Source organism: Salminus brasiliensis, chromosome 15 (genome assembly GCF_030463535.1).
Source record: "Salminus brasiliensis chromosome 15, fSalBra1.hap2, whole genome shotgun sequence".
NCBI classification, from domain to species: Eukaryota; Metazoa; Chordata; class Actinopteri; order Characiformes; family Bryconidae; genus Salminus; species Salminus brasiliensis.
Genome location: NC_132892.1, coordinates 7,150,582 through 7,174,151, shown reverse-complemented (window position 1 = coordinate 7,174,151; position 23,570 = coordinate 7,150,582). Strand labels below are relative to the sequence as shown.

Sequence of the window (23,570 nt, the reverse complement as noted above, 5' to 3'; positions counted from 1 at the left end):
TTTGTTAATCTTTAGTTTGTTTGCAGTTACAGCAATTATGAGACACACAAAGTCCACATTCTGTAGACACTGATAAATCTTGTGATTTTCTTTGACATTTCAGATTTGAATGTCTTGCTGTACAATGTCAGTTTTAACATTTTTTAAGGGCAAAACTTAAATAATATACTATTCTTGCTAAAAATGTTGTTTATTTATAACTTTATTCCTATTGGATGAGTTCATCTTTTCATCATGTACCTGATCTATTAAGGGTAATTTTGATAACCTTTAATGCCATTGTATAGACCGACGAGTGAATCATTTATTAAATTTACCTATCAATTACCTATCAATCAATTATCTATTATGTTTTTATGTTTATTTATGTCTATTTATGTTCAATTTATCTAATTATGTTTTGAGAAACATACTTTTGATCACGTTTGGGAATCAGGTATTTTGAACATCAGTGTAATTTACAAACTTTTTTTAGACTAAGTTTTTGTATGTGGGTGTCTGATTGGCTTTCAGTCCTTCTAAAGCAATTGATAATAATTGATCTTTGGCTCAAGTCTAGCTAAATTTAGCACCTGCTAACAAACTTTTACAGTAATTCCATTCCTCAGACAAAAGTGGGCTTTGGACAGCTAATAACAAGTCCATTAAACAAAGCCAGTTATAGGGATAATTGTTTAAATGGGGCCTGTTCAGCAGAAGATAACAAATGATGTGACATAAAGAGTGTATGTTATTAAATAGGTCTATGTTTTTCTGTTACTATATTTAATGTCTCACTATTTTCTCTCTAATGTGGGCGGTTGAGAAGTATGAATAATGTATGCTACAATCTGTCTATGTCACACCGTATATCATTGTAGTTTAAGGTTGATATGAGTTAAATGGTTTCAGGATGTAAACTTAAAAAAAAATATTATATTATAACATGGGCACACCATGATGTCATTAAAGTTTCATTTTCTTAATATTGAAGTAACAGGGAGGTAACTAGCTTACCAACACTGCTGTGCTTGTGCTGGTAAATTTGATGAGCTGCAATTGGAACTAAACAGAAAGCACAGAGAAATCAGGACCCAAGGCTTATTTTTAACCCTGTTCTAGCCAAGTCTATAATGTTTTTATATAGTTTGGCATTTTAACAATTCTTGGTTGTCAAAACAATTTTTACAAAACAATAGACAACCCTAAATTAAACACTGAACATGATTTTGATTTAAGTTTAGGATTGATCCCATATTTAAGTTATGTTAAGTACAAGATTAGGGTTAGGGTGAGGGCTAGATCAAACTTGAATTAGGGTTAGATTTAGGATTAAAGAGATCTGTTCTGATCTTCATGTCATGTATGTCATGGGTTGGCTGTTTGTCAAAATAAAAGTAAGTTGTCTTCTCTTACCAAAGAAGAGAAGTGTGATAGAGAGGGACCATATGGAGGACAACACCTGGTGTGTGTGCGTGTTCATCTTCTCTTTCGGAGAACAGAAAAAGAGATCAAAGCAAGACACCCCACCAACCTCTAATACCCTCCACTAATTACTAGCTCTCTCTGAGATGCACAGAATGAGCAGAATGTTCATTTTAAGTTTAATTCACAGTAAAGTCCTCTTTTACTGGTATACTGATATTATTGGCTTAACTTGTGTTATTTAATGAATTCAACACCAAAGTGTTTAAAGTGTTCTTGAAGCCCTGCTCCAATCTGTGTGACTAAAAGCATTATTATTGTAGCATAACCAAGATTTATACATATGAATTATAAGTAGCAGCAAAAGGAGAGCAATAAAGTGAGAAATGACAGTAAGATACTTCAATGTAGCTTTATTTTTAGGCCTACAAGTGACTACCAGTATGACAGAATGTTAAACAACTGTGTGGAAACTGTTTTCTTGTATGCACAACAAATTATTCATAACATAAGAGTTGTATTTTAATGATTAAATATACCAGTAGTTAATCTCTCAATGTTGAAATGTTTGGCATGTAATGTCAGTTTGTTAGTAAAGCATTTAAACCATTTGCCACATTTACATGTAGAAATTAACTATAATAAACATTTGTGATGCAGAATTGTATTTATTAAATGAGTATAATTTTGTCTTATACTGTACTTTCTTTTGGCAGTGACTGATATTGTTCACATATGAAAATGATGTACACGTTTTAATCAAGTAAATTCAGTGTATTACATTTTCTAGCTTAGGGAGAAAATGCATACCACATATTAACAAATTGAATGGAATTGACCAGGATGTGGCTTAGAAGTACAAACTGTGTGTTGTGCTTTGATTTTGTTATCAATCACTTTCCATAATTGTTTTTTGTAAAGTGATGTGACATACTTAAAATGATTACTTTAGATAACAGGAACCTAAAAAAACCTAGTCAATCAGTATTTATAAACTACTACACTGTGCACATTTCCAACATTACTGCACTACTCATATTTGCATCTATTTTTGTAATTTCATACCTGTACAGTTCTATTTATTTTTGCAATTCTGTTCATATTGTACTATTTATATCTGTAATTATCTGTAATGTAATGTTTTTCCAACATATGTCGCTCTGTGCAATCATTCCCTTACTGTATGTATGTATAATAATTTATCATTTATTTTTATATACCACTGCATCCACAATAGCCCCTAATTTTTACAGTCTTTTCTATTTTGCACTTTATGTAAATAATACTGTATTTTCACTTCGGGTTGGATGTTAACTGCATTTAATTGGCTTTGTACTCTGCACAATGACAACAAAGTTTAATCTAATTTAATATAGAACTACACAAAGTACATTAATGGGGTCACTCCTGAAAGTAAACAAAAAACAAATTGCACATTTCTGATGGAGCTGTTACAGGGTTGTGAGAACTCGACTCTGTAGTTTCACCTCACTGTTCCCTCATTGTTTAAACTGTTCACGGTCTTCCGGAGCCGAACTGCACAAAATACCATTATGGTTATTAGATGCCAAAACCACCAGGAATGTACAGAAACCAGTGAGAACCAATTGATGGTTTTTTTAAAAGAAAAGGTTTTGACCAGAAAATGATTATTAGAGAATTATTTTTTCATGTTTTCTTGTGTATAGTGGTTTAAGAACAAAGTCAAATGTAAACATTCAGACATAGCTGGTACATAATGTAAAAGACACACTCTTTTCTTTTCTTCCTTTCTCTCTCCATTAGAATTCATCATGAATCCTATGTCCCATCTCTATTACAAAAAGTCCAGTTACTCTCCGTATCGGGACCGGATCCCTCTGCATATCGTCCGGGCAGAGGTTGAGCTCTCTCAGGAAGAGCGGGCGTTCCTTTTGGCTGTGGAGAAGGGCGACTATGCCGGGGTCAAGCATGCGCTGCAGGAAGCAGAGGTCTACTACAATATCGATGTGAACTGTGTGGATCCACTGGGTCGCAGTGCCCTGCTCATTGCAATTGAGAATGAAAACCTGGAAGTGATGGAGCTGCTACTGGACCATGGAGTGAACACTGGAGATGCTCTGCTCTACGCCATTCGGAAAGAAGTGGTGGGAGCGGTGGAGTTACTGTTATCTCACAGAAGACCAAGTGGAGAAAAACAGGTGTGTATGTATGTTAAATGAAATAGGGGAGAGAGAGGTGAGCTGGAAGTGATTTGTCAAATTCTGCCCTTTGATCCTTTCATAATGCGACAAATCTCTTCTTGATTGGATTGCAATGGATTATTTTGTCCCCCAATCTTTCCCTTTCATCCAGTGGCCAGATTATCTAACTGTTCTATTCTCTCTGTAATATTTCTTACTTTGTTAAATTGAAATTGAATTGAAAAGTATGCACTTTATTTCTGAATCACCTATTTAACTATTTGCTATGGTTGTCTTTAAAACATTACCATAGCATTGGATATTTATAGTATATATATATATATATATACACTCAAGTTTAACCTGAGGCTCTGAGAGGCTCTGAGATGGTTGCCTAAATAAAAGAATGAAACATTTCTTTTAATTAAGTCCTCCACTGAGACCCCAAATCTGAATCTGAATTTGATTTAGGTAAAATTTGAGTAAAGCTGTTCATAAATTGCTTCATACAAGTCGAGCTTTAAGTTTTTGTGTTACAGGCGCTAGTCTAAGAGTTTCTGAGGTTGAGCTAAGTTGTGGGCCTCTGGGATGCAAGTCCAAGTCAAATCAAGTCTTCAGTCTCTGTGCGGAGTTCAGTCTTATGACGGCTGTAGTGTAAGTCCATCTCTAGACTGCAAGTTCAAAGCTTGTCCCTGGGGGGCAATTCAGATTGGAGTCTCCAATCTTCAGTTGAGAATTTTAAAAAGGTTTTCAAATGTGAATCTCTGTGTTCCTAAAACCTGTTAGGTTTAACATGATAAGAAGCCTTTATTGAGAGAAAAAATCTACTAGACTGTGTACACTGAAATAAGTCTGTTGTTTGTCATTTTGCTAGCTAGTTAGTGTAATACACTGTAAGGACAAAAGCATTGAGACACCTCCTCAATTATTGCTTCTTCCAGAAAGGTATTAAAACAAGGAATAACTGTTAAAATAACAAGCATCATGCTTTACTGTCTAGAGAAAGCTTTCTGTTTGATTTTGGAGCATTGCGTGAGGATTTGATTGCATTCAGTAACAAAAGCAATAGTAAGTAGTGGGGGCAACTTAAAGTGGCTGAATGCATTTTTTAGAAGTGGTGTCCACAAACAGTTAAACATATAGTGTAGCTGATGTATGTGAAGTTTTATTAACTTTTAAAGGAATGTGATCTGTACGTTTCTAAAACCTCAGCTAGAAACACTGACAACTTTAGTAGGCTCATCTATATTTAGTTTGTCTTCAATATTTACTGCATGATTTTTTCGTTCTGACTGAAGGCTGTCATACAGTACAGCCCCTTATGCGTTGATGTAATCGGCGTAATCAATTATGGAATTACGTTGATTTGCATAAAGTGCGCCGATGCATCGCAAAGATGGCTGTGCCTATTGACTATTTATATATATATATATGTGTCAGAATATTTTGAAAGAAATGAACTAGGCAGCATTACTCAAATTGTATAAAAACATACTGTTTTTTTGTGTAAAACTTAGAGCTCTAGTGTTCCTCCGGGAAGTGACTTGCATTTTACAGTTTTATTTATTTTATTAGATTGTTAAATGTGTTGCACTTTATTTCTTTTACTTGAATTATTTAATCTCTTGTGGTGGAGATGCTATGATTGAGATTGTATGTTTGACTGTAAAACTGTTAACACTAACATATTTTTGTTACAGAATAGTGCCCTTAAGTGCAGACTGTTTGTTTAAGAAAATTTACATTTTCTTCATTATTTTGGAAAAATTAATTTAATTCCTAACACACTCACATTAGAGTAATCTAAAAATAAGTTGTTAGATTAATCGACTAATTGAAAAAAAAGTTTAGATCAAATCCTAGTAAAGTTTGTGCCATTTAATTAAAATGGCTCTTTTTATCATCAGCAATTGTTCACACCTGCAAGATCTGTAGTCTAGTTAAATCGAACCGTGGTTCATTTTCACCCTTAGTGCAGTTTGTTTGGACAGGTGTGAATATAATTGTGGCATTCTTTGAGAAGAGACCCTTGAAAAGAGATGGTTAGTTTGATTCGACCAACTATAAACTATCAATGCAGGTTTGAGCTATATTCCTCCCATATTGCATGGTTTGTTGGGATGCATTTTGGTGTGCTTGAATACTTTGAGTTTACGAATTCAGACCAGAGCAAACAAACTAGGTAATAGGTAATAAAGTTGCCACTTATTGCAGGTGTTTCATTTTGCATCATGGCATTTGCATTTGCCAGGGAAATATTTAATTTCATTTAATTTTTACGTTTGTTAATGTAAAATAAGGGTTTATTCCAAGCAATTTTGGAGCAATTTTATTGGTTTGTTCATCCAGAATTATTTCTACTGTGGACAGATTATCTCTCCAGGGTTCAAACAATAGAGAAAATAAATGACAAAAATAGAGATACATGTTTTTGGTTAGACAGCAGTGATATTCAAATGAATTACATTCAAATTCAAATGTTCATCTTAACAGGATTCCTTAGAGTGAAGTAGTAGCAGAAAAAGATATAGAAAGTGATGAAAGAAAATGTATAAAACAAAAATCTATAAAAAATAAATAAAACAAATGACTTCCCAAAAAATGACTGGTACATTTTTTGACAATTCCTTGAATTGTTTTACATATGGAAGACATAATATTTATAATTAGTTTTCTGTTACACTGGCCTATTACAAGACTAAAAAATAAATACTATAAAGAGCCATTTTCACATCATTAATAATATTTACCTCATGTGCAAAAGGTAAGCTGCTGTCAGTGAAATGCTTAAATGGAAAAATTATGTTGAAATCCATAAAAAGACTCTCTTCTCTTTTCATTTTTTTTTCATGTGCTCCTGCTCCCCTCAATAGGGTACTTAAACCCTGAAAATGCATTTTTCGAAGTAGTCTAGAATGTTGACAGACTGTTGATCAACTAAGCCAGTACATTATTTTCTCTCTGCATTTGAATAAAGTCACAATTTGAAGATCGAGACTCCTGACTCATAAATGCCAAATTTTGAACAGTATAAATATTGTGAGGCCTGAACTGGAGTGCTCATGTAAGCTCTCACAGCCTTGTATACTTTTCATTACTATCACTATAGCAACCGTTGCTGCCACATGGGAGTTCTGAGGGATGGACGCTTGTACTAATGGACGGCTAATAAATCTTAAAATAAAATGCGTTTGCAAACCTAGCTTGTTCAGAATTACAGGTTACAGGCAATGTTACAGACAATGACTCACTACTGGTGAGTATTTGTTTCTGTTCTGCCTTAAGCAAAAGTAAAAGCAAAAGTCACTGTATATGTACATGTGTACTGTTTTTTATTGTTGGGGCAGAGAAGCAGTGAAGTCATGAATTTTATTTTTCGCCCTTTAATTCCTCAAACCAAAATAGAAACTAACATTTTGACCCTTTTCACTTGGCTTTTCTGATGGGTATAGACAGAGAGGCATAGATATGGGGTCTGTAAAAAAATATTTTTGATCTCAGTTTACCTTACTGTTAGATAGCTTTGTACAGCAAAATATTAATTATACACAAACAATCATTAGCCTACCATCCCCTTTTACAACATTGATGTCTAAACAGACTAAACAGACAGAACTTCTGAATTAGTTCTTGTTTTTGTAGAACTCTACAAATATACTACTTGCCATCTTCTTGTGTCTCTGGCATTGTGCATATGACTCAAAATAATCAGTTCTCACATTTGATCTTTTTACAGTGTATATAAAAGTCTACACACCCCTGTTCGGTTTTTGTGATGTAAAAAAAAATGACAGCAAGACAAATAATTTTACAACTTTTTCCACCTTTAATGTGACCTATAACCTGTACAATGCAATTGAAAAACAAACAGAAACCTCTTAGGGAGGTGAAGTAAAAATAAACAACTGAGATAATGTGGTTGCATAAGTGTGCACACGCTTTTATAACTGGGAGTGTGGCTGTATTCAGATTTAACCAATTATATTCAAACTTATGTTCAATTGGAGTCAGCACACACCTGTCACCAATTAAAGTGCTTCTGATCAACCAAAAATAAAGTTCAGCTGAGGCCAACAGCAACACTGAAGGAGCAGCAAGAATTTCTGGCAAGTACTGGCTGTGCACTACATGTGACAACAATCTCCCGTCTTCTTTATATGTCTGGGCTATGGGGTAGGGTGGCAAGACGGAAGCCTTATCTTTCAAAGAAAAACATCCAAGCCCGGCTTAATTTTGCAAAAAGACATCTGAAATCTCCCAAACGCATATGGGAAAATATGTTATGGTCTGATGAAACCAAGGTTGAACTTTTCAAAAGGTATATTTGGCGCAAAAACAACACTGCTCATTACCAAAAGAACACCGTACCTACAGTAAAGCATGGTGGTGGCAGCATCATTCTGTGGGGCTGTTGGTCTTCAGCTGGAACTGGGGCCTTAGTCAGGGTGGACGGAATTATGAACAGTTCCAAATACCAGTCAGTGTTGGCGCAAAACCTCCAGCCTTCTGTTAGAAAGCTGAAGATGAAGAGGAACTTCATCTTTCAGCACGACAATGACCCAAAGCACACATCTAAATCAACAAAAGAATGGCTATACCGGAATAAGATTAAGGCTTTGGAATGACCCAGCCAGAGCCCAGACCTGAATCCTATCGAACATCTGTGGGGTGATCTTAAGATTTATGCAACCAGGTTATTTTAAGTTTTTATTTTATATATTTTTTTGTTTGTTTTTCAATTGCATTGTACAGGTTATAGGTCACATTAAAGGTGGAAAAAGTTGTGAAATTATTTGTCTCGCTGTCATTTTTTTACATCACAAAAACCTGCCATTTGAGCAGGGGTGTGTGGACTTCTTATATCCACTGTAGATCTTTCCTCTTTATGATCAGTCACAGTGCTTATGTTTAACCCTGCTTATGTCAATTTCATGTAAGCTTCATAGTTTCAGGTGCCATAATGTGAATATGTTGCCAAGCACTGTGAAAGGATATTTCTTTATGTTCTTAACAAACATGTTGAACAACATCATTCTGTGAGGAGAAAAAAAGATGTTGAATCCTCCACACTATCACATTGCACCAGTTCTCCCCCGCTAGTAGTATTAGCTTTACTGTTAGTTACAGTATTGTTATATTTGGTGCTAGTTATTCTCTTAGTTCTTAGTTTGAATGGTACTCTTACTTTTAGTGTTAAAACTGCTGTTTTGTGGTAGCTCTACTTTTGGCCTTAGTGTTTGTTCTACTCCTACCTTTGGTGCATGTTGTACTCTTAAGTGTAATGTTACAACACTATCTATTCTTACTACTGCTTTTAACTCTACACTTACTTCTGTTGTTAGCTGTACTGTTGTTCTGTCTTAGCTTGATTGTTGCTCTACTCTTTCCTCTGGTGTTATCTCTATTTTTAGCTCTAGTGTTTTCCCTGCTGGTAGTTCTAGTGTTAACTGTAAGGTGATCATATTTTGGTTTTCAAAAAAAACCAACAGGGACACACAGACCATCTGCAATGGTTTGGATGTTGTGGCCTTTTAGTAGACCTTCAAATGTAGAACCATGTCAGTGTGTATGTGTGAGGGTAGGTAGGTCGGGAGGGTAGGGTAGGTATTATGATATTAGTATAGTATGGCACATTATCATCCTATATCATTTAATACCTGCTGTTCGCAGCACAGAAATGTTTTTTTTTCTGTAGTGGTGGTTCTGTTGCCCAATTGTAACATTTGCTTAGGTAGTTCATCTACAGATGTAACGAGTGCCACACCCATTTCCACCTGTTTTTCCATAAGTCTGTAAGCTTCTACAGTTTCCCTGCTCTGTGTTCTATGAAATGCACATGGGGGAATGAGCTGATATGGCCATTTACTATATGTGTTTAGGCGTTTTTAGGCTGAGGTTAATTATCATCTGCTGTTCCCCTCTGTTCTTTTACCAATAATTACATGCCAGATGAATTTTTCAATCTCAAAAAGATGACGAGAAAAAAGAGGATATATGGTCACCTGTGCTGTTCTGCTCTGGTGTTTGTATTTTATGCACCAGTATTATCCCTGCCTTAGACCCAGTGTTAGTTTAGTAGCTCATGTGATCTGGCTCTGTCATTCATGCCTGAAAATCTACCATTCTAATCAAAAATCACTTGGCTATTTAATTATACAGCATATTATCAAATGTGCTCCTGTATTTCCGGTATTTTTGTTACGCTTTTGTTTACTTTTATGAACATTCAACAATCAGAATGCACATCTTTTCATTCTTGTTCTTGCTTTTCTGTCTCCTTCAGGTACCCTCTTTAATGATGGATGCACAGTTTTCAGAATTTACACCTGATATCACCCCTATCATGCTGGCTGCCCATACTAACAACTATGAGATCATTAAGCTGTTGGTCCAGCACAAAGTGACCATTCCCAGACCACATCAGATCCGCTGTGACTGTGTTGAGTGTGTCTCTAGCTCTGAGGTGGACAGTCTGCGTCACTCCCGCTCTCGTCTCAACATCTACAAAGCTCTGGCCAGTCCTTCGCTGATTGCCCTGTCCAGTGAAGACCCCATCCTCACTGCTTTTAGACTGGGATGGGAACTAAAGGAGCTCAGCAAGGTGGAAAATGAGTTTCGACAAGAGTATGAGGAGCTTTCCCAGCAATGTAAACGCTTTGCCAAAGATCTTCTGGACCAGGCACGAAGCTCCCGTGAACTGGAGACCATCCTTAACCATCGTGATGACCAGAGTGAGGAGCTTGATCCACGAGAATGTCGAGATCTGGCCAAGCTAAAACTGGCTATCAAGTATCATCAGAAAGAGGTGAGGAGGCTAGGTTGCACTGCAGCAGCAATAATGTAGATAATAACTTCTCAGTATAATTCACATTGTCAATATGTCCTTTACCTTATTTACCAAATATTAAACAGAGTCTATAATATATAAATATATAATAAGTCTATAATATATTCAAAGAAATATTCTCTTTTACTTTTCAGATATATATGAATAAATTTTAAATTTCGGTAACCCGGCAACTCGGCTAGTTAGCTAAAACATTAGTTTAAAAAAAAAATGTACACAACGTGACAGTACGTGTTTTCATGTATTGAACTTTCCTAAAAAACCTGTTTAACAACAACAAAAAAAGATGTTTGTCAGAAACAGGTCTTTATGTGGAAGCCACTTATTTTATTCATTTATGTTTTACCAGCTGTTTGGTTAACGTCAAAAACACTTTAAGTCAGTCACGTTGCTCATTTGTAATTCTCAGATGTACCTACAAGATAATACAGCTATAAAAATGTTCTCAGATTTTTGCAGAACACCATGCAAAACTTACACCAGACATTAAATGATTAATACCTATGTATTAATTATACATACTTATAAAAAACAAAGGTGCAAAAAAGCAATACAAGTGTACTGCATCATCTACACTTATGAAGATTTATTCAAACACCAACCCATTATGAAACAGATGCAAAAGTCATAATACGTCATGCTCACACCTTCTGTAGTTGCCCTAGACTTTATACATATTAGACAGCCATCTTTAGCTAAAAAATTATATTGAAACATGTCTCTCTTTCTTTAATCTTTAAAAAACACATTTCTAAAGATCTAAACATGTTGCTCCTAAAGCATTATTTTTTTTAAATTATGAACTCATGCCAATGAAACAGACACATCCACTTTTTTTGGAGACATTTAGGGAGCGAAACCGAGCTATTGAACAAAGAGTAGCTCAACCAGCAAAACTGAACTTGGAGGCTTTCTCATCCTTGTTTGTTGACAAATTAAAGCCTGTAAAATGTCTCTTTTATACTTGTTTTCTAGGCCTTTTGTGGCCTTAGTGCTATGAGAACTAGAATGGAACAGAACAGTACAAACAACTGAAAAACATTTGACTTAAACACTGGAATCATATGACTTTAAACTCTTTTATTCATGCCTCATTTATTTGTATAGTGACACGAAACAAGTTAAATGATTACATTTTTGCAGAACACCATACAAAACCTACACCAGACATTAAATGATTAATACATATGTAAAATATATTAATGCACAATTAAGGTTTGACATGCCCCTTATTTTATTCATTTATGTTTTACCAGCCTTGAAGTATCATGATATGTTTTTTTTATATTATTTTGCCAGATCACTCATTCTTTCTCCTTTCTGAATCCCTGCTTATCCAGTCAACATGTCCTCCTCACAGTATATCTCTTAGTCACTCACTCTCGATCACATGGCTAGAGGGCAGTTGGAGAGCGAAGAACTTTAAGAACAGAAAAGCAACGAAAGCACATCTGACAGAGAACAAATAGTTGTTGAATAATACAACACATCGATTTCTCGCTGCCTGGTGGGCAGGTTGGATTGCTCCCGGGTAACTGAACAGCAGTCTTTTTTCAAAAGCAGGGCGAGTAAAAGGGGAGAGAGAGAGAAACAGAGAGACAGTGAAGTACTCATTTCACAAAGAGTAGTTATTTGAAAAACCCATCGCTCCTACAGCATACCAAAAGAAAAACACAGAACAAACTAGGGATCATGATCATAAAGGAATTGTATCGTTATTGCCTAAAAAAGTATATATTGGCTTTGGACCAAATTTTCTAATTGATTTAAGACATTGTTCTCTAGACGTTCAGGCAACATTGGGCTACTGTGGTAGAATGTCTGCATTTTAGTCATTATATTATATTTGTAATACATATTTAGATTCACACTAATTTAACATTTATTGAATAGCTGTAAGAGTTATTGTATTGTAACTCATAATTGGTTTAACATGTGAAAAGAAAATAAATAACAGGCAAAAAAATATATATTTAGCAAATTTAGTAGCACACAGACAAATATATTTATAAATAAAGGTCCTTTTTCCTTAGTAGACAGTGTCACAACAAGTTTATTGGATCATTCAAAAGAAATCTGATTCTGACCCTAGCTAATATCTGCTAAACTGGTTGCAGACATGTTATCTTCATTAACTATTGTTAATGAATTGTTAGTTTCTCTCGGTTTCTAATTAGTGTAATATATGCATAAAGGTTGCAAGTATGAGCAAAAAGTCACATTTCACAGTTCAATGTTAAAACATTAACCTTTTGACTCTCTATTTTGACATGCAGTAAGATTAACAGGGATTAGGAAGTAAAAAAAATTATGTAATCAACCAAATTGGTTAAAGATGACAAAACTAAAATACCAATGATTTTTGAGAAAGATTAATTCACAATTTGGTTAGAATGTTACATATGCAAATAGTGACAATTTTCAAATACTGGCACTTTGAAAGGTAAACCATGTCCTGGAGTACCCATATACATTCTTAATGTTTAACCCTTTACAAATTACACTAGATTTTACCATGATCTTCCTCAGGCTTTGTGTTCTTACAGATACTCTCACAACCTATTTTAAACTCCAATGTCTATGTTCATCATTCAAATGTAATAACTTCCTGTGAACATTGACCCTGCCCTACTTAACCTGTCACATGGAATTTGGTGTTACACGTGCATGTGATTTTTACATACAATATTAATGTGATCTGTTATTTTAAGTAAGCAGTAGAAGTATAGGGAGGGGTATAAAAGAAAAAAGGAAGGGGAGTTGACGTAAGAAAAAAGGAAGTGAAGGGAAAAGATAAGAGACAAAAAAGGGAACAAAAATGCAGCAAACACTGTTTCAGTGAAACAGAGAGGAAATGAATTCTGACCACAATTGGATCATACTTATCCTCGGCAGCTCGAGAACCACTGTGTGGGAGCTGTTTTCACTCTGTTGCCCATTTGCTTTTACAACAGCATTTTTCTTCCTTGTCATTTATTCATCTTATTCACCCAGCTTGGCAAGAATAGCAAGAGCTGTTTAAATTAAACACTACCCTGGTGGAAACTGACAAAGATGCTTCATCCACAGATGGCACAAACAAAAAAGACAAGAAAGTAAGACTGTCTACTCGAGAAACAATTAATGTTGAATATATATAAGATTTTTCCAGCCCATGGCACTGTAGCTAAACTCTTAGAAGATTGCAATGAAGGATTGTTTGAATGGTGGCTAAAGAAAATAAATCCACTCCAAATTAACCCCTATTGTTGGTACAAGTGGGTTTTCCATTCACCATTTTTTGGAAATGTGCAAACAATCTCAAAAAATAAAATCCCTTCAAATATCACAAAAAAGATGCTTGGACGAGGTGGACAACTTTATGCTAAAGCCAAAATGGAACACTTGGTTCCGAAAGCTGAGTCTCCAAGGTCATAAGTCTTAAAGCAGGACCTACATGTTTATGCTGCATGTTTCTGTTTATGAACTGCTAGAACTATCATGAGTGCAAATGTTCTCATTTGCCCAATAGATGGAGTAACTTTTTTGGAAAAATCTTATTGTGCATTTTATGCTGTGACTATACACTGATACACTTACATGCTCTTAAATGGTATTTTTTATTTTTATGATTCATGATATATCCAGAAAATGCAAAATGACATAATTTTTGCAACAAAGCGTTGCATACCATTGGGTCTCAGCGTTGTAGGCACAATCAAGCTGGAACCAGTGGATCATGGAATCAATGTGGCACTTCTAGAGGTGCATACCTTCAGTAGTGATTGTGATCTGTTGTTTGGAGGGGTTCTGGGTGCTACAGAATTGCCTTGCTGTAGTGAGAGCAGCCAAGGGATCAGTGTGGACTAAGTGAATTAGCATTTAAATCACATCCAACCTGAACTGTGTGAAATGAGATTGAGTTAGCTGAGCTCTTGCATGAAGAATGGCGGATGGTGAAGAGGGTCAAAGGAGAGTAAGATAGAAAGGGAAATTGTCAGAAGAAAATGGCTTGGGGCATCTATTGCAACCATGGCTCGAAATAAATCCTAGCTCTACAGCATTCTCAGGCATGTAAGTGTTGGTGCTAATGCTAATAAGTGTATGTGAAGACGCAGTGCCAATTTGACTGGTCTGAAGATATAAGACTCTCACTCAAAAGAAGTTACTAACAAAGCAGGAGTTGTATAAAATCAAAAACCTATACAGCAGTACTTTCTAGATGAAGATACAGTGTTGTATCCTTAATCTAAATCATAGTTGAAATTTCCTGTAGCTTAGACCAGTAATAGAAATATATTTGGGTAAATCTGTAGTAAAACAAAAATATGTTGTCATAGGTTTCTCCTCTCTCACCATCCCAATGTGATTACCCTGTCAAATCCCTTGTTCCAAATTCCACTGATTCATGTGTGAGAGATTAAATAATCACAAAGCACATGGCGTGGCTGGATTTACAGCACATTCTCTGAAATTATGTCATATGCCACCAAGGTCAGGGTAATATATATATATATATATATATATGTATATATATATATATATATATATATATATATATATATATATATATAATGTCTGTAAATAACATTTATGTCATGTTTACATTTTTTAAATCTGTTTTGGATTTTAGGATTTTTTAGGAGTTTTTCATTTTTTATGAATGGAGCTTGTTGTTATGAAGTAGTTGTGTTATGATCTGTCAGTCTGTGAAATCTTATTAAAATGTTTTTTATTTTATTTCTGCATTATTTAATGGTTTTAAACAGAGTCAATCAGAGTGGTTTGTTGCATTTTGTCTTACACTACCCTGGGAGAAACATTTGGAGCCTATACAATGCAGTGAATGAGCACAAAAAGGAATAAAATGCTGACATATCTTTGGTTTTCCCCCTATCACCCTCTTTCTGTTACAGTTTGTGGCTCAGCCAAACTGTCAGCAGCTGTTGGCGACACTCTGGTACGATGGCTTTCCAGGATGGCGCCGTCGGCACTGGGCTGTGAAGCTGGTCATGTGCATCATCATCGGCCTTCTCTTCCCATTTTTTTCTCTTGTCTACCTGCTGGCTCCTAAAAGCTCACTGGGCCTCTTCATTAAGAAACCCTTCATCAAATTCATCTGCCATACTGCCTCTTACCTCACCTTCCTCTTCCTCCTACTACTCGCTTCCCAGCACATTGCACGCACCAACCTCCACATGCAGGGCCCACCGCCTACTGTAGTGGAGTGGATGATACTTCCCTGGGTGTTAGGTAAATGTGTGTGTATGTGTGTGTGCATGCATGTGTGTGTATGTGTACTGGCTCTCCTCAAATCATGGTTAAGTTGTCCTTAGTCTGATGAATTCAGAAACACACTATATGTTTGAATGTTTGTGGACACCCCTTCTAATGAATGCTTTCAGACATTTTAAGTTACACACATTGGTGACATAGATGTGCTAATGCACACACACAGCTTGTCTAGTCACGGCCTTATTTCCTTGATTTTGGAAGAATATGTAGGTGTGTCCTTTTGTCCATGACTGTTTAATTCCATCACCAGTTTAACTGATCCAACATAAATAATCCCTAAACGCAGAAAGGCTTATTACACACTATGGCACATTATTCAGTAACTACAAGGACCTCTGTAGAAACTGGTGGGGTTATTAATTTGTAATAGAAGGAATAGTAAGGGTACCAAAACAGGTGTTGGTTTAGAACTAAATAATACTATGCTTTACTGATAAGACAAATTGACATAAAACCACTACCTTTTGAATGAATGTTATTTGTATTTATTCTAATGTCCATAAAGAATATGAAGTATATATCTATGACTATGGGTAGGTATAACCAGATATATGTTGCTATACAAATACATATAAATAGATAGATAGTTGGTAGATGGAGCGATGGATGGATGGATATTTTACAAAACAAATATGTATGATGTAGACAATTTGTACAGTACACAGTATGTTGTGCATTAGTGAATGCTAGGTATAAGTAAGTCCAGTGTATGCAGTATGTTTATGCTATGTTGACAGTATTGTTTATGGATAGTATTGTTTTTCAGTGTAGTGTGGAGTTCAGTGGAGGATGGAAAGAAGCTGATCCTGAACTGACTGGTGCTGGCACGTATACCCCTGTATCTCCTCCCTAGTAGGAGGTTGTACAGACTGGGGTTGTCCAGGCCAAATTGGTGTACTTTGTCAGGACACACACAGCACGTCATATTTATATTTTTGCTAAATGTTATTTCTTTTTAAAATTGTTATATAAGAAAAAGTAATATTTGTTATTTAAGCTACAACTACACATCTCTGCTATTAATGAAAATAAGAAACTTAGTTTTTTAGCTCCTACCATTCATGGACAATTTATCCAGCCGTTTACATTAAGATAACGTTTTATAGCCATTGCTTAGCTGTACAACTTTTAGTTTGCGTTCTGTCTTTAAATTGGAAGTGAACACAGAGACTCACACTTTCTCACTTCCTGCCAGTCCAGGGGATTGCAGCAGCAAGGAGGGGATAATTGTATACACATATTGTGTGCACATAGAGGGACCGTTCTTTCCTCAGTTGTATACAAAAAAAAAAAAAAAAAAAAAAAAAAAACAATCAGCAATGCTGCTGTCTATTAAACTTGCACCGGCACAGCATGGCATATACTACCATATAGTTATCACTGCTGTTCTCAGAATCCACCATCCAAATAATATCTGGTTAGTAGTGGACCTATGGTGGTCTCTTTGCATGAACTGGATACAGGAGGAGGCTGATAAGTTGTGCATCAACACATTAGTTCCAGTCATACTTTTATTTAATTTACTCATTTTCTTGCCCTAAATGTAGTGTGTTATGTATGTATATGTTATGATCACAGGGTTTATCTGGGCTGAAATTAAGGAGATGTGGGATGGCGGTTTCACTGAATACGTTCATGACTGGTGGAATCTCATGGACTTCGCTATGAATTCTCTGTACTTGGCTACCATTTCTCTAAAGATGGTTGCTTATGTCAAGGTAAGAATCAAACCATTGATTTGCCATGTTCTGGTGTACTCAGTGGCACACACTCGTGTACACAAAGATTTTATGACCATCTGCAGCTGTGTGAGTCACCACACATGACCAGGCTTGCAAAACCCACACAAGTCTCTGCCGTACTGCAGCCTGTTTGGGTGACATACAAATATACACTATAATTAAGATACATCACATGATTATATAATGTTTTTGTTTGTCGTTTCAAATACTATATTGAACCCATGTCATTTTTTAAACACTTAAGTTAATCAACTAAAGACAAACTTAACTATTTTGGTTTCAGTTTTAGTATTTTTGTTTGTTTGTCACATCCCAATCCCCCGTTATTCATTGATTATATTTTCTTAATCATTTTCAACTTTGAGGAATTAAAACTGTAATTGAATCTGAAAATACTGATTAGTAGTTAATCATTAATCAATCACCACATTATTACACCTACCAGGAATTAAGAGAAAACTCACTGATGCCTTACAATGAGCAGCCACTTCACTTACCCATCTGTCTACTTAAACACAAAAATAAAAAGCAAGTAAGAGAAGCAAGAAAAGTAAGTGTGATTTCACATTGCTGTGAGCATGTGATAAATGGAAGCAAAATGTAAAAGTTGCCAAAGAAAGTGTTCTGGCCAATGGCAAGCTTGACAAAAATTAGAACATGTGAAACTTTTTTATAAGAATCCAAAATATGATTAAGTTCCTTAGATGTAGAAGTGACCTGAAACAGTTAATAAACTGAATTGAAAATACCATTTTGTTAATAATAATATATAGCTGGTTAATTTAACTGGCTTTAAGATTATATTATTCTTTCAGATTATATTACTTTCTCTTTCTAATGCTAATTTATTTAAATATTTGCAATCTATGTGCTTTTAAGAAAAGACTAACTGTGCTTTTAAGGTTAAAGACTTCTGCATTAAACTGTTTTCTCTTTTTAAGGCTGGCATAAATGACTGGCATGTTGATGATGTAAATGACTGCATACATTTTTAAGTGTTAAGTGAACATGTGCAGCCTTAATGTCCTGAAGTATTCTAGAACAGATTTCACATTGTCTCGTGCTATTTTTATCCTCCCCAGCACAGCTGGACAGCATTAGTCTGTAGTTCTACCAATTCATTATTGAATTGCTACCTCAGTATGAGAAGTGGAATTGACAAAGTAATATAATAAAAAATTACAGTAAGTTCTGCACCTTCTCATTAGTATAACAGCTCTCGTCCACGTGAGGAGTGGGAGATGTGGCATCCAACACTGATGGCAGAGGCTTTGTTTGCCATTGCAAACATCTTCAGCTCTCTGCGGCTCATCTCCCTCTTCACTGCCAACTCTCACCTGGGCCCGCTGCAGATCTCTCTCGGGCGCATGCTGCTGGACATCCTCAAGTTTCTCTTCATTTACTGCTTGGTGCTGCTGGCCTTTGCCAACGGTCTTAACCAGCTCTACTTCTACTATGAGACGCAGGCTGTGGACGAACCTAACCACTGCAAAGGGATCCGCTGCGAAAAACAGAACAATGCCTTCTCCACGTGAGTGTGTATGTGTGTTTGTGCGCATGTGTGTGTGTGTATTGTGTTTAAAAGAAATGACCTTAAAAAAAATATGCAGACATCTTCAGCTGATCTGCTGATGCAGATGATAAACAATGTCTTTTTATGACATGTCTAACACAGCTCAGCAGTAAAAACAAAAGATCGGATATGGATTGGGAAAAAGGTAGTAGATCTATCTTTAAAATATGCAGAGATCCGCACTCCCCTACTGGATTGGATCAGGACATCCCTGATATTTTTCGGCCTGATTTCTATTTACCACACCTTTGTCACATGGTCAATTACCATGAACAGTTATTTCCATGCTTTTCCCTGTTTGCTTGAAACACATTTAGAATAGAAGCCAGTGAGCAGGTGCTCAAGCCACGGTGAGACATTTAAGTGCCAATTTTCCATTTCTGACCTGTTCCTATTTCCTCTTTTACTATTCCTGTTTCATCACCTTCTTCTGACTTGCATACACACACACACACCCTGCAGACTCCTTTTGGACTATACTAAACTTGCGCATAAGTGCTGGTGAATATTCATCAGAACATTAATCAGAACCTCTGGACTATTAATTATGTGTTTTTTGACACATTAACATGCACACATGCTTGTTACTGTATGTTACATATGATCAAAACATCTCATGAATAAACAGACTATGATTCAGATAAACCACGCAATTCTACATTTTGCCACGCAACTGTATTCCTAAATATGGTTCATCTGGGCATAATTGGGTTATTGTATGAATTAGTGGATGCTAGGGGTGGAGAGGGAACTGGCACTAGGCAGTAACCTTCATACAGCAATTGATACGCAAAACTAAGTGAACAGGATGTCATGCGTGTGTCAGTAGTAACCAATATGACAGTATTAGATTAAAGTTGGAGCTAAACTTGAGGGTGGTAGATTACCAGGACTTAACACCCCATCATATAATCTTATAATGTTACATGTTTATTAGATTTTACATTAAAATGGAAATTATACCAGAATTGTTGGAGGATATTGCATTTTTTTTTATTAGCAGTATGTTAATATATGCCCTGTGGAAGCTTAGAAGTGATACTCTCTGTGCCATAAATTAGCATAAAATAATTTTGACCCCAAAGATTTCTACAATAAAAAGTTACAGCATGTTGTGTTGGATGTAACTGCAAATCTGATACTTATCATATTTCTTGTTCTTTTTGATGAAACATATGTCATTTGTTTCTGTTTGTAACTGTAGTTGGAAATCAGGGATCAAAATCTTAAGTATCAGTATTTAACCATATAATGACACACAATGACCACATCAAATCCAAGGCGACCTCCATCTTTCCTGTTTATGTATGAAAACAGCACATTAGTTACTCATTGCAAACCATGCACAAATCTGATCTGATCACTTGCAAAAAACAGTGTGTACAGTCATCTCACCAGATCTGATTTGAGAAATGCCTGCAGTCTGAACATAGCCAAAGTATTGGTTGGCGTAGCATAGTCGATAATAACATTTCCTTCTTTGTGGGTGGTTAACTGGGGTTTAATCCTGAGTTAAAATATAACCCACCATGCTACATCAATAAGAGTAATTGGGAGTTACAAGAGTAACACTACATTCTCATACCAACATGCATCCAGACATTAACCTTTCCCCTCTCAATATGTTTTTTTCAGGTTATTTGAGACCCTTCAGTCTCTATTCTGGTCCATTTTTGGCCTACTAAATCTTTATGTCACCAACGTGAAGGCGAGGCATGAGTTCACAGAGTTTGTTGGAGCCACCATGTTTGGCACCTACAACGTCATTTCACTTGTAGTGCTCCTGAACATGCTCATTGCTATGATGAACAACTCATACCAGCTTATTGCTGTGAGTATTGATGGCCTTGGCTCATACTAATATTTATTTACAACATGACTTATTACAACATGTATATACAGCTTATTGAGTTTACAACACAAATAAGTGTGAAATTGTAATTGTTATTATTGACCAGATTGACCATCTACTACAACCAGGGTTTGAAAGTTACTGTGAATTACTGTTAATCAAGTTGCAAAAAGATGTAATTGTGGTCTGCTACACATAAATAAAGATATCCGGTATATTGTCTGGTGTGATTTCAGCAAACAATTGTGTATATATAATTTTGTTTTATAAAACTTTTTTTGTTTTGTTTTTCTTAATGTACCTTGTTGAAATGTGTAATAACTTTACATTTTTCTGAATTTAAAAAGTAAAAGTACAATCATTTATTCTAACATGTAAATGGCTTTAATGTAGTAATACTTCTAAAGACACTTCTAAATACACTATTACACTTCTAAAATAACCTTCCAAACCCTGATTACAATTGATCATTTAGCACCTGGTTTTACTGAAACATATATAGTGACTAGTGGTGAGCAATTATCTTCCTCTCGATTTGCAGAAATGCAAAAAAAAATATTAGCCAGGACTTACTTTAGTTTTATTTTGTTAATTACACCATGCTTAATACATGTGTCTGCTAAATTATGGAAAATATTTTCATGAATAATGCAAAAGTTTGCAATAATTGTCATGACTGATTTGATGCCAGGTCTGTATAGAATTAACCAAATATTGTGTGTATACTGATGTTTTAGGACCATGCAGACATTGAGTGGAAGTTTGCCAGGACCAAACTCTGGATGAGTTATTTTGATGAGGGTGGCACACTTCCACCACCGTTCAACATCGTTCCCAGCCCAAAGTCAGCCTGGTACCTCTGCTTTTGGCTGCACAGGTGGCTGTGCAGGCAAGGCGACGCTCCACATAATGAGAAACATGAAAACCTCAAGGATTTAACAGTAAGAGAGAAAAGTACACGTAATAACGATTGATTAGCCTTAATACAGTCACATACAGTGGAATGAAAATGTTTGGGCACACCTGGTGAAACTATCTGTGAGTAAAAGATGACCAGATTTCTAAAAGGCAAAAGTTCTAGATAACACATTTCTTCAAAATTGTTAACAAGACCACTTTTATTTCCATCTCTTACCGTTTCAGAATAACAATAAAGCAACAGGGGCCTAAAGTGAAAGTTTGGGCACCCTGCATGGTCAGAAACACACTCCCTGGCAAGTGTAATAGCTTGTAAACAGTTTTTGTAGCTGGTAGAGTCTTTCAATTCTTATTTGGGGGGATTTCCATCCATTCATCCTTGTAAAAGTCTTATATTTGTGAGATACTTTGGCTTTTGGCTGCCGTGTGACCTCTGATGACTCTTCAGTAAAGTCAGTATTCGTGTAGGTGTTGCAGTAGAACAGTTCCAGAGTTCCAGAGTTCTAGATCTTTTGTAGACACACTGGTGTTTTGATTAGCCTTTTTTTCAATTCTATAAACAGTTTTCTCTTGGTCTTCCACTGCTATTTCTTAATTACATCAGAAACTCAGAAAATGGCTACCTGCTACCTACCTGCTCTTTATAGCCTTTTTCTGTTTTGTGGGAAGTTATTAAAATTTTCTGAGAACTGTATGCCTCTTTCACAGTAACAGAAATTTTGACCAGGGGTACTAAAACATGTTCAAACATGGTTTTGTTCAGTTTGTCAGATTTTCATCTTTATAGTTTGCCATTATTGTTATGTTGTGGGCCATGCTTAACATTCCTAACAACTACATTGTGAAGCCAAGTTGAACAATTATTGCTCATATTAGGATGCTCTAAATGCTTCAAAATATGTGGTAACAGGCTCTAACAGTGCACATGTTTCTACTTGTAGGCCTATAGTTTAGCTTATATTAAATTTGTTTGTGGTTTCATTTTATTATTACATTAAATCCTCATGTATCCTGTATGGATAGTGTACATGCCAGTGTGATATCACTGTTGAACCTAAAAAAAATTCAGAATTGAAGGACTGTACAATTCAAACATAACTCTCTGTTTTCTTACTAATTTCATCAGATGCTGCCTGAGATTGTTAGATTGCTGTTCCTGCTTTTAGGTTTACATGTAGGCAGTTTTATATAACTCTAGAGATTTGATCTCAGCATTGTGCTGCCTGCATGTGTGTGGGTGTGCGTATGTGTGAGAGTGAGGGGTGGGGGCAGTTTGGATGAGAGAAAAAATGTTCTGGACTGCAATGTGATACAATGATAATAGAATCACACTTCATATTCACATTTTTTATTATGAGTCTTCAGTAAAGCCATACAAGGGCCTGGTGGTTCACCTCTTCTCAGATGGGTGAAACTGTAGATTTTACGAGGCTTGAGGAGATCTCTGGCAAGCTATCATATTATCAAGTTATCAGTTCTGTATGGGAAGTTTTTAAGGCAATGGTTCCCAGATATTTGTGATAACTGAATGATTGTGTCTTAAGATTTGTAAACAAATGACATTCAAATATTATTCTTTGACTTATGGTACACACATACAAATAAAGTGCCCAGAAGGGTTCTTTGGAGAAAATCTATAAAAAACACTTTTGGTCCCCTAAAGCACCTTTAATGGATAACTCTTTAAAGACCCCATGGGCTCCAACTGACCCAGCAGTCTAATGCGCTACCGCTGTGACCCAGGGGTCGGGAGTTCGAATCGTGAATCGCCTTGCCATCAGCGGATGGCAGAATACAA

At 35.8% G+C, this 23,570-nt stretch overlaps 1 protein-coding gene across 2 annotated transcripts in view; it reads left to right on the top strand.

Moving 5' to 3' along the window:
* trpc5a (transient receptor potential cation channel, subfamily C, member 5a) overlaps positions 1-23,570 on the top strand; it is a 33,464-nt gene that overhangs the window by 6,015 nt on the left and 3,879 nt on the right. The window contains exons 2-8 of one of the 2 annotated variants that reach the window (XM_072656690.1): positions 3,190-3,584; positions 9,850-10,371; positions 15,309-15,645; positions 17,266-17,405; positions 18,782-18,960; positions 20,638-20,833; positions 21,592-21,795. In XM_072656690.1, coding sequence (XP_072512791.1) covers positions 3,198-3,584; positions 9,850-10,371; positions 15,309-15,645; positions 17,266-17,405; positions 18,782-18,960; positions 20,638-20,833; positions 21,592-21,795 — 1,965 coding nt within the window. In that variant the 5' untranslated portion in view covers positions 3,190-3,197. Of the gene's footprint in view, positions 1-3,189; positions 3,585-9,849; positions 10,372-15,308; positions 15,646-17,265; positions 17,406-18,637; positions 18,961-20,637; positions 20,834-21,591; positions 21,796-23,570 lie in introns of both variants that reach the window. The other variant, XM_072656689.1, reaches the window with a different exon arrangement.